Source organism: Macaca thibetana, chromosome X (assembly GCF_024542745.1).
Source record: "Macaca thibetana thibetana isolate TM-01 chromosome X, ASM2454274v1, whole genome shotgun sequence".
In the NCBI taxonomy this organism is placed as follows: Eukaryota; Metazoa; Chordata; class Mammalia; order Primates; family Cercopithecidae; genus Macaca; species Macaca thibetana.
In genome coordinates this window covers 7,969,489-7,988,199 of record NC_065598.1, presented here as the reverse complement: position 1 = coordinate 7,988,199, position 18,711 = coordinate 7,969,489, and the positions used below count along the sequence as shown (strand labels likewise).

Sequence of the window (18,711 nt, the reverse complement as noted above, 5' to 3'; positions counted from 1 at the left end):
ATTGACCACTTCTGATGAGTTTGTCCTTGTTTAACTACACTTTCCCCATTGTTACATCTTGACCTTTGTATATTTGACTCCCAGATGTCTTAATTTTTCTCGTACCTCAGTTTCCTTGTAGGATCTCCTGCCTCCGTCCAGCTCTTGGACATTGGAGCTCTCCAGGGTTCTACCTTATCTGCTCTGACAATTTAGTCACTACCTACTCATGGTCTGTTCTCAATGACTCAGCTCCAGCCTCGATTTCTCCACTAATACCCGATGTCTCTAGCCTGTCATCCCCTGTATCTGAATGTCATACAGGCATCTCAACCTCAACATACTCCACATTGAACTCACTCCCTCCACTTACAAAGCTTGATGTTCCCAGGTATCTCTGGTCTCCATTGAGGTTACTACTGACCAGAAGCTTGGGAGACTTCCTTTTACCACTTCCTGTTCACTTCAGTTTGTTTCTAGGTCCTGCAATTATTTCAGGACCCACAGGTTTCTTGAATTTTCCAGGAACATAGTAAGAGCTCAGTAAATTGATTGTAACTCAGCTGAACGCAACTGTCTTTCCATTCAACCTGCTCTGTGCCACACTCCAGCACTACAGCTCTCTTAAGCTTTCATCTGCTATGGTCATAAATACTAAAGGGGAAGAGAGAAAGAAATGGCTTTTGGTCTCATCTTGGAACAACCAAGGTTGGACATCCTTTACAAGCCATTTGCATGTTTTAACTGTGTCCTCCAAGAGTTTGTGTTGTCACTTGGTTGGCTGTTCCAGAGGAATTATCTTTACCAGTGGGAGTTTTTAGCCAGGTGGGGAGACACTGGAATTATGGCAGTTAAATGAACAAAGCAAGCAGTTAAATGAAAGAAATCTATTGGACCGGTTGATTCCCTGTGTTAAGGTCTTTTGCTAATTATCTTTTAAAAGTAGGTAATAGTTTAGCTGACCAATTAAGAGATATGGTAGTTAACCTATCAAAGACCACTTTATTCTAAAGACTGATTCCTCTTACATAGATTCAGAAAAGGAATAAAATAAAAGTAAGAAAAAGAAGTCATAGTGCAAAGTACCTATAGTAACACATATTGTTTGGGTCTCAGGTGATTCCACAGAAGAGAGTGACTTTTCAACAGATTATGTAGGATACAGTTGAATGTTTGTCAGGATTTTATATCCCAATGTTGATATATAATCTCATAAACACTAGTCTGTGACTTTTATAAGAACATTATATATTTCATCATGAACCAACTAGAAGTAAAGAATAATTACAACGTTATAGTATAAGCAAGGGAAATTACATTTTATAGGAAGGAGAGTAGTAAATGTCAGTATATAAATTACTTTTTGAATTATATTTTTCCAGGTCTGCAGGCTACTAGGTGTTTTAATGATAAACATTTCTATTCAAGTGAAGGCTGAATGTTCATGCAGTTTTATGAAAGAGTCCCTTGAAGGAAGTATGATATAGCATTGTCTTTAATGGAATGGTAGCTTGTTTCTTTGAAGACAGGAGGAATATTTTCAAGTTTGACAGGTTCCAAATGTTTTATAGTTGCCTCATGGAACTGGAATTATTTTCTGGCTCTCCAGAACAAGAATAGATGGGAGAGAAAATACTCTGAATCTCTTGATGATCTGTAAAATTAATCAAAACTTGGATGTTTGAAAAATAGTGTACATATTTTATTTTCTTAATTTCTATGACTATCGAAGAGTATAAATCAGACATCATAACTTTTTCAGAATATGGTAGATATGATATTATTCCATTTTTGCTTATTACTGAAAGTAGAGGAGACATTCTTATAAAGTCAGGGTCGTACTGCTAGCATTGTAGTATGCACCTTATTCGGTTTTTACCGAATAAAATTAGTGTTGCATGTGTCAGCAACACTAATTGTTGGTGGATTTCTCTTCTTGAATCATTTTAGTAAAGCAACAATGGTTCAATCTTGATATATAAAAGTATGTTTTTACATATATAATTAAATACTAAAGTTTGCCTAGGGCTGGGCGCAGTAGCTCATGCCTGTAATCCCAGCACTTTGGGAGGCGAAGATGGGCAGATCACTTGAGGTCAAGAGCTCAAGACCAGCCTGGCCAACACGGTAAAACCCCGTGTCTACTAAAAATACAAAAATTAGCCTGGCATGGTGATGCATGCCTGTAGTCCCAGCTACTCTGGAGGCTGAGGCACGAGAATGACTTGAACCTGGGAGGCAGAGGTTGCAATGAGCTGAGATTGTGCCACTGCACTCCACTACAGCCTGGGTGACAGAGCAAGACTCCATTTAAAAAAGAAAAGAAAAGAAAAGAAAAAGTTTGCCTAGGATATAAAGCAAGTAGGAAGACAAGATTGACATTGAGGTTAAACCTAGTATCTAAACATAATATCTATCTAAACATAGTATCTGTCTTAGTTATCTGGTGGTGAGTTCTCAATATTATCACAGATTATTAGAAACATAAATGGGTTTGTGAAAATCTTAGATCCTGGCTGGGCCCGGTAGCTCATGCCTGTAATCCCAGCAATTTGGGAGGCCAAGGTAGGAGGACTGCTTGAGGCCAGGAGTTGGAAACCAACCTGGGCAACATAGTGAGACTGTGTCTCTTAAAAAAAATTAGCCAGGCTTGGTGGTGCATGCCTGTAGTCCCAGCTACTTGGGAGGCTGAGGCAGGAGAATCACTTGAGCCTAGCAGTTTGAAGCTGCAGTGAGCCATGATAGTGCCATTGCACTCCAGCCTGGGAGACAGAGGGAGACCCTAACCCTTAAAACAATAAAAGCAAAAGAAAACTTAAATTCTTAATTAGTTATGTCATGAAGACTTTGGGTATAAGTAGGAGGACTCTTTAACTCTGTGACAGTGTCAAGAAAGTGATGGACTTTGGCTAGGATAACCATGAGTTTTCTATATCTGGTTCCTATCTCTTCTCCTGGGTTCTAAGCTTCCTATGTTATTGGTTATACTGACTCTCAAAAAGTAGCAACCTCATAAATGATTCTGTTATCCACACATTGATTTGAACTCTTTAAGCTAAAATAGCCTAAATGCGAATTTAACAAGTGTGTGTTTTTATTTTCCTTTCATCTGGTCTGTTGGATAGACAATTCATTGGTCATGCCAGTGTCAGGAAAAATTGAGTTGATGTAGATTATCTTCTGGGGTCCACAGCTTTCCTTGACTGATCTTGTCTTACCCCAGGTTGGGCGTGTTCTCTCCATCTCATCCTTCTGTCTTCCTCTCACCTGCCCAAGAATGCAAACCTCGCTGCTTTTATTAGAAGAGTTTCGATAACACATTGTTTATAAGCATAAAATCAATACAGCTTACCCTTTTATCTCTCAAAGGGCTATTTGGAATTCAGAAAGCAGAAACATCTTGCATCAAAGGGCAGAATTTCTATGTATGCAACCTCTAAATTCAGTGAGTAGATGAGAGAGAAATTTGGGGCCTAGGGAAATTTTTGGTGTCCTAATTATTAAATCATATAAATGGGTACTCTGTAAGACTCAGTACATGGTGATGGAAACAGAAGTTTGGCATGGGATGGCCCTGGGATTAAATTTCACCTTCACTCTTTGAATTATGTGAAACTGAATACAATTCTTAGTATTTTTGAGTGTTGCTTTTTTCATCTTCAGTGCACGCTAATTCCTTTCTCAGGGGTCTGCAAACTATGGCCCACAGGCCAAATCCAGCCCCCTCCTGGTTTTGTAAATAAGATTTTATTGGCACAGGGTCACATTTGTTTGCATATCATTTACATATCATGTCTGGTTGTTTGGGGAGTACAACAGTAATTGAGTAGTTGGGAGAGAGACCGGTCTGCAAAACCGAAAACATTTTCCATATGATGCACAGAACCAAAAATATTTACTATCTGGCCATTTAGGAAAAGTTTACTGGCCCCTGCTTAATTTCATAGGATGGCTCTATGAATGTAAATTAGTGTCAAAATTCACCACCCCAACCAAGCCCCTCAGGAACACACCTGGAGTCAAAAGTGAAGTTCAGTGGCATGTGCCTATACTCCTAACTACTTAGGGGGCTCAGATGGGAGGATCACTTGAGCCAGAAGTTTGAGACCAACCTGGGCAATGGTGTGAAACCCTGTTTCCAAAGAAAAAAAAATATTAAGTTTATTGCCCTTCCTGCAACATGTTTGAATCTCATGTTAAAGGATAACTATATTGACATAAATAAAACACCCCAAATAGCCCGAGGCAAGTGAGTATTTGGTAATATATTTGGTATAAACAGCCATCAATTCATAATTTTATTTATTTCATTTCATCCAAGGAAGATTAGGATGAGCTCTGTTTTGTAGAGGACTTCTGGGTTGAGTTTGAGAAACAAATTAAAGAAGAAAAAATAACTTAAAACAAAAAATACAGGAACACAAAAGAGTGGTGTGTTTTGATTTACTCTGGAAAATCTTCACCAGGGAGAGCCTCTGAGAAGTTTTCATGGGCAAAGAAGGTTGACAGAAACAAGTAGTGCTGGTCCATTCTGAGCTAAAGCAATCAAAAGTATAGATACAAAGAAAACAAGCAGATTTGGAGAATTAGGAATGGCAAAAGAGAGAAAGATACAGCTAAATGAAAACAGAATAATAAAAAACAAACTAAAACTAGAGTCAGATCATGACTCTACACAACAACACAGTAAGAAATGACCTGCGCTAAGAATGAAATCTTGAACTGCCTGATTCAAAGATATGTTTAATGCTGTTTTGATTTATAGTAGTATGTCTCTATCTCCCACTGGATATGGGATACATAGGGCTTGGAATCCTTCTTGTTCAGTTTTATGGTGTCCTAGCATTGCAACAAATATGTGTTGAAAACACTTTGAAATGGACAATAGGGGAAAAAAGTTCATGCTTTTAAATAGCAACCAATAATGAACATGTGAACATACTTTCACCTCGTCTTTCCTAAAGTGTCCTGGTTTCTTCACAAAATACCATGTCACATGGCAGCAGTTATACTCCCATGACTCGATTCTTCAGAAAACTTGTGGCCACTTTTTCAAAGAACAGAAACAGTGGCTGGTCAGACTGATGCTCTTCCACTGGGCAGGTGCCTTTGGTCAAGCTCACTGCTGGCACACCATCATGAGAGCGATTTGTCTGGTGGTATTTCAAGAGCCCCTCAGGTACAAAAACTTCATCTCTGCAACTCCTAGCTCAATGCCTGGCTCTTGGGAAGTGCTCAGAATTGCTGACAGAAAGAGCTAATTACTGAATGGGTTCTTGTACTCCATTGCCCAACCTGATGCCTTTTCATTTCATTTCATTTGCTGGATATTTTAAAGTTTCACTTTAATATCTGTCAGAATTTGGATGTCTGTCACTAATCTGAATGACACACAGATGGGTTGCTGAGTGTTGAAGCTGAAGTTGGCATTGTCAGCTGAGTAGGTGCAATTTGCTCTTTACTATTTATTTGACAAAGCTGAACCACATTTCCGTTTAGAGCCCTGCACCAAGTATGATGGATAATACTCGTACTTCCATATTACATATGGGTTTTCCACGAAAACCTATCAATTGCTTCACGAAATGCTATTGTAATATTATTTTATTTTCCCCATAACTATAAAAAAACTATAATGAGAAATATTATTTATACTTATTATTTACATTGGAGCATCTTTCAAGCCTGGTGAATATATGTTACTTACCAAATTAAATACTGGGGATTACGTGTAATATACTTTTAGTATTCCAGTGGATTTTTTTTTTTTTTTTTTTTTTGAGACGGAGTCTTGCTCTGCCACCCGGGCTGGAGTGCAGTGGCCTGATCTCAGCTCACTGCAAGCTCCGCCTCCCGGGTTTACGCCATTCTCCTGCCTCAGCCTCCAGAGTAGCTGGGACTACAGGTGCCCGCCACCGCACCCGGCTAGTTTTTTGTATTTTTAGTAGAGACGGGGTTTCACCGTGTTAGCCAGGATGGTCTCGATCTCCTGACCTCGTGATCCGCCCGTCTCGGCCTCCCAAAGTGCTGGGATTACAGGCTTGAGCCACCGTCCAGTGGATTTTGAAGGGGGGCAGTTCATTAACTTGAACATGAAAGAATATGCAGTTATACCATCTTTTACTTTAAAAAAAAGAAGACATTTAATATGACTAAATAACAGGATGAAATGAAGTACACTGGGACTAATATCAGGTTATATAATAATGATTATTATTTTTTATTATATTTTAAGTTCTGGGATACCTGTGCACAACGTGCAGGTTTGTTAACATAGGTATACATGTGCCATGGTGGTTTGCTGCACCCATCAACTCATCATTTACATTAGGTATTTCTCCTAATGTTATACCTCCCCCTGCCCCCCACCCCCAACAGGCCCTGGTGTGTGATGTTCCCCTCTCTGTGCCCATGTGTTCTCATTGTTCAACTCCCACTTATGAGTGAGAACATGCAGTGTTTGGTTTTCTGTTCTTGTGTTAGTTTGCTGAGAATTGTGGTTTCCAGCTTCATCCATGTCCCCGCAAAGGACATTAACTCATTCTTTTATATGGCTGCATGGTATTCCATGGTGTATATGCCACATTTTGTTTATCCAGTCTATCATTGATGGGAATTTGGGTTGGCACCAAGTCTTTGCTATTGTGAATAGTGCTGTAATAAACATATATGTGTATGTGTTTTATAGTAGAATGATTTAAAATCCTTTGGGTATATATCCAATAATGGAATTGCTGGGTCAAATGGTATTTCTAGTTCTAGATCCTTGAGGAATCGCCACACTGTCTTCCACAATGGTTGAACTAATTTACACTCCCACCAACAGTGCAAAAGCATTCCTATTTCTCCACATCCTCTTCAGCATCTGTTGTTTCCTGACTTTTTAATGATCGCCATTCTAACTGGCATGAGATGGTATCTCATTGTGGTTTTGATTTGCATTTATCTAATGACCAGTGATGGTGAGCTTTCTTTCATATGTTTGTTGGCCGCATAAATGTCTTCTTTTGAGAAGTGTCTGTTCATATACTTTGCCCACTTTTTGATAGAGTTGTTTTTTTTTTCTTGTAAATGTGTTTGTTTCATGTAGATTCTGGATATTATTAGCCCTTTGTCAGATGGATAGATTGCAAAAATGTTCTCTCATTCTGTAGGTTGCCTGTTCACTCTGATGCTAGTTTCTTTTGCTGTGCAGAAGCTCTTTAGTTTAATTAGATCCCATTTGTCAATTTTGGCTTTTGTTGCAATTGCTTTTGGTATTTTAGTCGTGAAGTCTTTGCCCATGCCTATGTCCTGAATGGTATTGCCTAGGTTTTCTTCTAGGGTTTTTATGGTTTTAGGTCTTGCATTTAAATCTTTAATCCATCTTGAGTTAATTTTTGTATAAGGTGAAAGGAAGGGATCCAGTTTCAGTTTTCTGCATATGGCTAGCCAGTTTTCCCAACACCATTTATTAAATAGGGAATCCTTTCCCTATTGCTTTTGTCAGGTTTGTCAAAGATCAGATGGTTGTGGATGTGTGATGTTATTTCTGAAGCCTCTGTTCTGTTCCATTGGTCTATGTATCTGTTTTGGTACCAGTACCATGCTGTGTTGGTTACTGTAGCCTTGTAGTGTAGTTTGAAATCAGGTAGCATGATGCCTCCAGCTTTGTTCTTTTCGCTTAGGATTGTCTTGGCTATATGGATTCTTTTTTGGTTCCGCATGAAATTTAAAGTAGTTGTTTCTAATTCTGTGAAGAAAGTCAGTGGTGGCTAGATGGGAATAGCATTGAATCTATAAATTACTTTGCACAGTATGTCCATTTTCACAATATTGATTCTTCCTATTCATGCTCATGGAATGTTTTTCCATTTGTTTGTATCCTCTCTTATTTCCTTGAGTAGTGGTTTGTAGTTCTCCTTGAAGAGGTCCTTCACATCCCTTGTAAGTAGGATTCCTAGATATTTTATTGTCTTTGTAGCAACTGTGAATGGGAGTTCACTCATGATTTGGCTCTCTATTTGTCTGTTATTGGTATATAGGAATGCTTGTGATTTTTGCACATTGATTTTGTATCCTGAGACATTGCTGAAGTTGCTTATCAGCTTCAGGAGATTTTGGGCTGAGACGATTGGGTTTCCTAAATATACAATCATGTCATCTGCAAATAGAGACAATTTGACTTCCTCTCTTCCTATTTGAATACCTTTATTTCTTTCTCTTGCCTGATTGCCCTGGCCAGAACTTCCAATATTATGTTGAATAGGAGTGGTGAGAGAAGGCATCCTTGTCTTGTGCCAGTTTTCAAAGGGAATGCTTCCAGCTTGTGCCCATTCAGTATGATATTGGCTGTGGGTTTGTCATAAATAGCTCTTATTATTTTGAGATATGTTCCATCAATACCTAGTTTATTGAGAGTTTTTAGGCATGAAGGGGTGCTGAATTTTATTGAAGGCTTTTTCTGCATCTATTGAGGTAATCATGTGTATTTTGTCATTGGTTCTCTTTATGTGATGGATTGAGTATGTTGAACCAGCCTTGCATCCCAGGAATGAAGCCAACTTGATCGTGATGGATAAACTTTCTGATGTGCTGCTGAATTTGGTTTGCCAGTATTTGATTGAGGATTTTCACATCAATGTTCATCAGGGATATTGGCCTGAAATTTTCTTTTTTTGTTGTGTCTGTGCCAGGTTTTGGTATCAGCATGATGCTGGCCTCATAAAATGGGTTAGGGAGGAGTCCCTCTTTTTCTATTGTTTGGAATAGTTTTAGAAGGAATAATACCAGCTCCTGTTTGCATCTGTGGTAAAATTCGACTGTGAATCCATCTGGTCCTAGGCTTTTTTTGGTTGGTAGGCTATTATTCAGAGATTCAATTTCTTCCTGGTTTAGTCTTGGGAGGGTGTATGTGCCCAGGAATTTATCCATTTCTTCTAGATTTTCTAGTTGATTTGCGTAGAGGTGTTTATAGTATTCTCTGATGGTAGTTTGTACTTCTGTGAGATCAGTGGTGATATCCCCTTTATCATTTATTATTGTGTCTATTTGATTTTTCTCTCTTCTTTTTTATTCTGGCTAGTGGTCTACCTATTTTGTTAATGTTTTCAAAAAACGAGCTCCTGGATTCACTGATTTTTTGAAGGGTTTTTTTGTGTCTCTATCTCCTTCAGTTCTGCTCTGATTTCAGTTATTTCTTGTCTTCTCCTGGCTTTTGAATTTGTTTGCTCTTGCTTCTCCAGTTCTTTTAATTGTGATGTTAGGGTGTCGATTTTAGATCTTCCCCGCTTTCTCTTGTGGGTATTTAGTGCTATAAATTTCCCTCTAAACACTGCTTTAGTTGTGTCCCAGTGATTCTGGTACGTTGTGTCTTTGTTCTCCTTGGTTTCAAAGAACTTACTTATTTCTGCCTTAATTTCATTATTTACCCGGTAGTCATTCAGGAGCATATTGTTCAGTTTCCATGTAGTTGTATGGTTTTGAGTGGCTTTCTTAATCCTGAGTTCCAATTTGATTGCACTGTGGTCTGAGAGACTGTGTTATTATTTCCATTCTTTTGCATTTGCTGAGGAATATTTTACTTCCAATTATGTGGTCAATTTTAGAATAAGTGCTATATGGTGCTGAGAAGAATGTATATTCTGTTGATTTGTGGTGGAGAGTTCAGTAGATATCCATAGGTGCACTTGGTCCAGAGCTGAGTTCAAGTCGTGAATGTTCTTGTTAATTTTCTGTCTTGTTGTTCTGTCTAATATTGACAATGGGGTGTTAAAACCTCCCGCTATTATTGTGTGGGAGTCTAAGTATCTCTATAGGTCTCTAAGAACTTGCTTAATGAATCTGGGTGCTCCTATATTGGGTGCATATATATTTAGGTTAGCTCTTCTTGTTGCGTTGAATCCTTTACCATTATATATTCCCCTTCTTTGTCTCTTTTGATCTTTGTTGGGCGACAGAGTGAGACTCCATCTAAAAAAAAAAAAAAAAAAAAATTCCTGCAGGTAGCTCTGTGCCTATCCAAATGGCCTCCCAGTTTTGCACTTGAAACCCAGGGCCCTGGTGGTGTAGGCACCTGAGGGAATTTCCTGGTCTGCGAGTTGTGAAAACAGTGGGAAAAGCGTAGTATCTGAGCCAGATAGCTGTCATTCACTCATGGCTTCGCTTGGTTAGTGAAGGAAGTTCCCAGGGCTTATGCTTCCTGTGTGAGGCAATGCCCCACCCTGCTTCTGCTCGCCCTCCATGGGCTGAACCCACTGTCTAACCAGTCCCAATGAGATGAGCCGTATACCTCAGTTGGAAATGGAGAAATCACCCACCTTCTGTGTTGGTGTCACTGGAAGCTGCATACTGGAGCTGTTCCTATTTGGCCACCTTGCCCAGGAATCTATAATTATTTTTAACAAGTAACTTAGAATGTTGTACTTTGTTATAGAAGAACAGCTTGCGAAAACTAGAAAAGGTGGAATTCAAACACAACTCCCTTTTCAAAGACGACGACCCACTCGCCCGCTGGAAGTTGGAGCTCCCTTCTATCAGGATGGCCAACTGCAAGTTAAAGTCTACTGGAAGAAAATAGAAGGTACATAAACATTACTTACTTATTTCCTACTTGCTTTAAACAGCACAGTAATGTAGAGGTAGTTTTGAAGAAGTAAATGTCAAGCCACTGTATTGATACTAAGGCAAATGGTTGTTGAACAAAACACTTAAATAGTATAAGTCTGAATGAGTTGATAGTTATCTCACATCTGGAAATCTACAACAGTCAATTACTTAAATATTTTCATTTCAGGAATATTAGCTTGTCTTCATTTCTTTCCCAGAGGGCTGATTGGCTGATGTTATATCCAAAACACTTAAAATACTCATTATTTTGAGCTGTAATTTTTGTTATAAATTATTTATTTTTTAAAAAAAAGATCCATAATACAAATAATTTAGAAAGTAGGAGGGGAAAGTCACCTATTATCTCAGTATCATTTCCTGAAACAGCATTTTGGTGGGTTTCCTTTCAGAAATTTTCTATGCATCTGTCTTTCACTCAGTTAGGGTGTGTGTGTGTGAGTGTGTTTATAAAACATACATGCATATTTCTGTGTAACATTATTTGAGCTGCTATATTGTAATGCATTTTTCATAACATTCTATAAATGCTACTCTGTATGGGTATATCTTAATATCATAATACATGTCATTATTCCAGTACAATGAAACATTTCAGTTCCTTTAGAATTTCTATTTTCTAATTAAGGCCCCAATACATTTGTCCTTAGGATAGATTCATTTCGTTTGAACATTTATCTTTAGCATAAATTCTTTTTGTTTATTTTTTTTTTTGTCTTTGAATATTTGTTTTTCTATTATCAAGGTGGTAGTTTTAGAATTTATTCAACATAGAGTCTTTTATCTTTATCACTCTTATGCCTCTTAAAAACATAAGCAGAATAGATTGTTTCAAGAGTTAGGTTTTCAAAATTCTCCTCATTCTTCTGAAATTCACTTTTACTCAAGATATTGATGGGCCATGTGCCATAAGCGATATTGGTGTTGGAGTGGTTCCTATTCCAGGATTTTCTTTCAAGCTGCTGAAATCCATTCTGCAAGTAAAATAATATTATTATTAACATTAATATATTTTATTTCTATAATGTTAATTAAAATTAAAGTTTATTCAACATTTATTGCATTAAGATTATATTATATGTCTATATTACAATTAGTTTTATAATAAATATTAAGTAAGAAAATTATTTAATCTATTATATTAATTAAAATTATCAACTTATTCATATTTTAAAAATATAACATATTTTAATATTAAAATTTTAAGCATAATGTAATAAAATGAAAATGTAAACATCTACTATTGAAAAAGTAAATATCTCAAGCATACAAGAGTAACCACCACCATCCTGACTTTTGAAACTCAATATTTATTTTGCCTGTATTTGAAATTTATCAGAATGGAGTCACTCAATTTCTATTTGTATTTGGCTTCTTGCCATGAGCATTTTATGAAAAACCAATGCATTATGTTGCATGAAACAATTCATTTATATTGCTGCCTGGATGTCCTTAGTATATGTCAATCTGTGTATCCTTTCAGCTGTGGATGGAGATTTACTTATTCAGATGTGGAGCTATTAAGAATAGTACGTGTGTGAATGCCTTATTAGCACATGTTGTTTGACGCATACTCTTCCATAGAGGTGGGATTCTTAGGCCGTAGAGTATGTCAAGTTTTAGAAAACATTAATAGTTTTCCAAAATAGTTGTACCAGTTTACATTCTCACCAGTAGGGCATGGTGATGGTTCCAGGTGCTCCACATTCTCTCTGCCATGTGGTATTTACCATCTTTGTAAGTTTATCCTTTCTGGTATGTTCGTAGTAATACCTCATTGCTATTTGAATTCGCACTTTTCTGATGTCCAAGAAGTTGAGCACCTTTTTGTAAGTTTACTGACAATTGGATTTCTCTTTTTTGAAGGACTCTTTCAACTCTTTAGCTACTCTGTCCTGCAAGAATGCTTTTTATATTGTATATAAAAGTCATTTGGTGTTTGTTTATTTGTTTGTTTGTTTGTTGAGACATAGTCTTGCTGTGTTGCCCAGTCTGGGGTGCAGTGGTGTGATCTCAGCTCACTGCAACCTCTGCCTCCCAGGTTCAAGCGATTCTCCCGCCTCAGCCTCCTGAGTAGCTGGGATTATAGGCGTGTGCCACCATGCCCAGCTAATTTTTGTATTTTTAGTAGCGACAGGGTTCCACCATGTTGGCCAGGCTGGTCTTGAACGCCTGACCTCAAGTGATCTGCCTGCCTTGGCCTCCCAAAGTGCCAGGATTATAGGCGTGAGCCACCACGTCCAGCCGTCATTTGTTTTCATGTAAGTAGTTTCTTCCACGCTGATCCACTCTTGCATTTTTAACTTTCTTCTTAGTGGTTTTTTTTTTTTTTTTTTTTTTATGGAATTTGACTCTTGTTGCCCAGGCTGGTCTGCCTCCCGGGTTCGAGCAATTCTCCTGTCTTAGCCTCCAGAGTAGCTGAGATTAAAGGTGGCTGCCACCATGCCTGGCTAATTTTTTGTATTTTCAGTGGAGATGGGGTTTCACCATGTTGACCAGGCTGGTCTTGAACTCCTGACCTCAGGTGATCTCCCTGTCTCAGCCTCCCAAAGTGCTGGGATTGCAAGTGTGAGCCACCGCTCCCAGCCCCTAGTGGTTCTTAATTTTAGAGATAAGCAATTCATTTTGTTTCCTTTAGGTTTAGTATTCTCTGTGTCCTGGTTAGGAAATCCTTTTTCATACAAAGGTCACAAAGATATACTCCTTTCTTGTCTTCTTGTCTACTGTTTCACCTTTTGTATTAGTCCATTTTCATACTACTATGAAGAAATACCTGAGACTGGGTAGTTTGTAAGGAAAAAGAGATTTAATGGACACACAGTTCCACATGGCTGGGGAGACCTCACAATCATGGCGGAAGGTGAAGGAGGAGCAAAGGTATACCTTACATGAGCGGTAGGCAAAAGAGCATGTGCAGGAGAACTGCATTTTATAAAACCGTCAGATCTCATGAGACTTACTCACTATCACGGGAACAACATGGGAAAACCTCGTCCCCATGATTCAGTTACCTCCCACCAGGTTCCTCACATGACACGTGGGGATTATGGGAGCTACAATTCAAGATGAGATTTGGGTAGGGGCATAGCCAAACCATATCACCTTTTATTCTTAAGCTCTTTTACCCAGAATTGATTTTTGTTGTAGAGGGTCAGTGTTCTTTTTTTTTTTTTTTCTTCTGATCTCCTTCTCTGATACGTCATTATGTATTTTTCAAATGACGATTTTCCCCAAAGCTCTACAGTGCCTTATTTGCCCTAAATAATGCATATACATGCAAGTTAATTTTTGGACTTTCTATAGAGTCTTTGGCATATTTTTCCAATGTTTTGACAATACCTTACTGTCTTAACTACCATAGATTTATAAATATTTCTAATGATAGTCCTCTAGTTTTTACTTCTTTTTAAAATTGTCTCAACTATTCTTGACCTTTTGAATGTTTATATACATATTTGAGTTAATTTTTCAATTTCCACAAAAACCTCCTGAGATATTTATAGAGATTGAATTCATCCACACATCAATGATTTTGAAGAATTGGCATCTTAAAAATACTGAGTCTTCCAGTCTACAAACATGATATGTTGCTGTATTCAGTTTTAAAATTTTTCTCTCAACAATGTTTTATAATATATTGGATAGAGAGTATGACACTTTTTAATATGCTTTTTCCAAGATATTTGTTTTTATTTTTATCCTATTATAGATGGCATACTTTTTCCTCAATTTTACTTTCTGATTTTTATTGTTGGTATATTATAAATGTTTTATATTCATATATTATTGACTGTGAATCCAGCAATATTGTTTTAGTACTTTGTTAATTATAACATTTTCTCTGATGATTTGTTTGCATTTTTTCTACAAAAACCATCATCTAGTTTGTAAATAATGAGAATTTTATATTTTCCTTTCCATATCTTTGACGTTTTAGTTTTCCCTTGCCTTAAAACTGGCTGAGAGTTTCAGTACAATGGTGACTAAAAGTGATAATATTAGGCATGATGTTTAAGTGATCTTTAGGGTTTTTGAAGACATCCCTGGTCAGATTAATACAATCCTCTACTCTTCTTACTTGCAAAGTTTTTGTGGTTAATTGATACTGATTTTTATCTAATATTCGTACTTCATCTAGTGACATGATCATACATTTTTCTTCTTTATTCTATTAAAACATGGTAAACTAGAGGGAGCATTATAGATCACCTCCTAGGTCTGTTGTGAGGAATAAATGAGATTACACATCCAGATTGGTTGGACCGGTGGCTGACACAAAGGAGACACCTTAGGTGTTTCAGTGTGAGGATTCTTACGGCACTGCTTGTAGTGCAGAGAGAAGACAGGATGTCAGAACAGAGGTAAAGAGCCTCTGAGCCCAGCCTTGTAAGGCTTGGTGTTCCTTTAGGACTGACTCTCAATGTTTTCTCCTTTGTGAACAACAAAGAGCAGTGCTTTAAAACATGATTTAGTTGTCCAGTTTGCAATACAAGTGCTATAAAACTTAAGCATCTTTTTAAATTTGGCAGAAGAAAAGGGATTCACCTTCACTGCACTGTATCAGCAAGCAGTAGTATGACCAGTTTTGCCATACAATAATGATTTCAGTGCATGACAAATAGGAAACATGGTTGTTGGCATAGATACGTACACATATACACACATACACGCATATATACACACGCATTACTTTAAATAACTCAAAGTTAGAAATAAATGTGAAGAATATCAGTGGTTTTCTCAAATACTGAAATCTTTAAAGAAACCATAAGCAGAGAATTGTATCAATATTTATTAATCAATATTAGAGTCCATAGTGTTATCCAATTTATGATGCATGAAATTGTGGACTTGACGATAAAGAGACAAGATCCAAAGGCAAGGAGTGACCTTGATTTGGGTTCCAAAAGTGATGCTGACTTGATTGATGTTTAGTGACTTGGACCCTGGGCCACAAAGGAGAAGCTGGGAGTGATGAGCTCCTGTGACGGAGATACACTAGCCTCTATTTGTCAGTAATGACTTGTTTCACGAATCGAAATGCCTCGCAGTCAGTTAGTGTTCAAACTGTTTTCTTCATACCCATTTCCAGCCTCTGAGCTCTGTCAACCTCCAGGAATGCTTCCTACTGCAGACCAATGTGAAGCCATCATCTAATAAGTACACATCCATGCTGGCCAGAGAACATTCTTTGTGGCTGGCCAAAACCTTGATTCCAAAGATACAACTGATGTCAAATATATTTCTAAAAGAGAATGTTCTGTGCAGTGGCCGTCAACAGTTGACACTGTAGCCTTCAGTCAAAACTATTGTGGTTACAGTGTTAATGCTTACTCAAGAGGCAGAGATTCATTCTACATCTTTAGTGACATGTCAGGATTTGTTCTGTGGATTTTTTTGTAGACCACGCATCTGTTTCTTGCCGTTTCAACTCATGCCCTCTCTACGTATTCACGCTAAAAATTTCTTTGAAGTAACAGGAAGTTCTTGAAAACACTTGGTATGGATTCCCTTTAAAAGAAGGGCAAAAATATGGAATTTGGCATTTTGCTTTTACCTTGTTTAGGAAGATCCTCCCAAAGAGTTTGGAATCTAAAAGGAACATTGTATAAAAATATCTAGACAGAATACTTATGACTCTACTGAGTACACCAAGCCCTTTACCAAAATAAAAGGTGTAAAAACAAATAGAGTTTCATTTTCCTACACAAATCCTGTGTCTGACAGCTGGTGGCAGAATCTTTTCATTTTCAATTAAAGTGACAAAGGAAATATAGAAAAAAAAGAAAGGGAAGAAAGGTCTGATAGTTCTTTTAAGTTGATCCTTTAGATATATAGTAAACATTGCAAACAGTAATAAGAGTCTTTAGATGAGTATTTTAATACATCCAAAAATGGTATGTTCAACTTTCATTTGAAAATGTGAAGTTTTAAAACTTTGAATTGACCAGGCACGGTGACTCACGCCTGTAATCCCAGCACTGTGGGAGGCCGAGGCGGGTGGATCACAAGGTTAGGAGCTCGAGACCAGTCTGGCTAATATGGTGAAACCCCGTCTCTACTAAAAATACAAATATTAGCCAGGCATGGGGGTGCGTGCCTATAGTCCCAGCTACTTGGGAGGCCAAGGCAGGAGAATCTCTTGAACCTGGGAGGCGGAGGTTGCAGTGAGCCAAGATTGCGCCACTGACTCCAGCCTGAGTGACAGAGCGAGACTCCATAAAAACAAAACAAAACAAACCTTTGAATTAACTTAGATATATCAATGAATGCATTTCTATTTACTTTTTGTCTTCTTTTGCAAATGGACACAAATTACCGACTTTATGCCAGGCTCTGTGCCATGTGATGGGAATACAATAATGGATAACGGATATTTCCTACCTTTAAGGAACCTGCAGTTCTGAGGCTTAGGCAGATAGGCAGTTGCCACATAATAAGACATTATTCTTCACAGCAGTCTGGATAAACAGCTGAAGTAGTTGAGAGCAGAGAGATTTTGATGTTGTGTGCAGAGGAATTTTCACAGAGGAGGTAAAGTTTAAGGTACGTTTTAAAGGCTGGATTCCTTTTTTTGGCCAGGGAAGATGAACACTTGTGACCCAGGAAATGAAGAGGTGCAGCTGGGAGAAAGATCAGGAATGTCAAGTATTGGTGAGGCTGAGGAAGTGACTGTGTGAGGCTGGAGAGACAGATCAATGTCGAGTGATGGAGAAGCTTATATGTTATGCCAGGAAGCTTGGATTTTGTTCTATGTGGAGGAAAGGAATGTGAAGTAGCAGGGGAAGGTCTGAGTAGGACTTGGAGATGTTAGCAAAAGCAAGCGTGCAAGGAGAATGGATTGGGAAAGTTCAGAGAGAGCATGTCGTTTTGTTTTGTTTTGTTTTGTTTTTGTTTTTGTTTTTTTTTTTTGTTTTTTTTTTTTTTTTTTTTTTTTGAGACGGAGTCTTGCTCTGCCGCCCAGGCTGGAGTGCAGTGGCCGGATCTCAGCTCACTGCAAGCTCCGCCTCCCGGGTTCACGCCATTCTCCTGCCTCAGCCTCCCGAGTAGCTGGGACTACAGGCGCCCACAACTGCGCCCAGCTAATTTTTTGTATTTTTAGTAGAGACGGGGTTTCACCGTGGTCTCGATCTCCTGACCTTGTGATCCGCCCGCCTCGGCCTCCCAAAGCGCTGGGATTACAGGCGTGAGCCACCGCGCCCGGCCAATTTTTTTTTTTTTTTTTTTTTGAGACAGAGTCTTGCTCTGTCGCCCAGGCTGGAGCGCAGTGGCCGGATCTCGGCTCACTGCAAGCTCCGCCTCCCGGGTTTACGCCATTCTCCTGCCTCAGCCTCCCGAGTAGCTGGGACTACAGGCGCCCGCCACCTCGCCCGGCTAGTTTTTTGTATTTTTTAGTAGAGACGGGGTTTCACTGTGTTAGCCAGGATGGTCTCGATCTCCTGACCTCGTGATCCGCCCGTCTCGGCCTCCCAAAGTGCTGGGATTACAGGCTTGAGCCACCGCGCCCGGCCGCATGTCGTTTAATTTCAGTAGCCAAGACGAGAAATAATCAGATCGTGAATTAAAGACAGCAGTAGTAGGAGGAAGGTTGGCGAGTTACGTAAGAGTATTACACAAGTGTCCACATAATTTATTGTCTGAAGTGGGATTTATTTGAGAATAAAAGGAGGCATTTGTAAACATTATTCCCCACCAACAGACATAGACTGTAGGAGAGCCAGGATGTATGGCCACTTGGATATTAAGACCTGGCTGAAGGGAAAAAGAGAAATGGATCTAAATGGAGTGTTTACCTTCTAGCTTGAATGACTAACAGTACTTCAATTAACAAAGATTGTGAGCAGTAGAATTATGATGTTTCCTGGGATATGTCTCCATGCTATGGAGAATTTGGTTTTGGTGTGTTGAATTTGAGATAACTGCATGATAGCCAGAAAATGTTATAGGCAGTCAGAAATATATACTTGTAGCTCAGGAGGTAGCTGTGTGATAGTATTGTGGATTTGACTGGAGCTATGGTCAATCCACTGCCTATACTGTCAGGGGATCTGCAAATGTTAGTTGACTTCCATTGGATCACACACCCACTCACTATCAGGAGCTGAGAACAGCTCATGCTCTAATTAG

At 38.6% G+C, this 18,711-nt stretch overlaps 1 protein-coding gene across 3 annotated transcripts in view; it reads left to right on the top strand.

Annotated features, from left to right (window-relative positions):
• ANOS1 (anosmin 1) overlaps positions 1-18,711 on the top strand; it is a 217,397-nt gene that overhangs the window by 180,143 nt on the left and 18,543 nt on the right. For 2 of the 3 annotated variants that reach the window (XM_050777712.1, XM_050777713.1), the window contains one exon: positions 10,394-10,540. In XM_050777712.1, coding sequence (XP_050633669.1) covers positions 10,394-10,540 — 147 coding nt within the window. The remainder of the gene's footprint in view (positions 1-10,393; positions 10,541-18,711) is intronic. The other variant, XM_050777714.1, reaches the window with a different exon arrangement.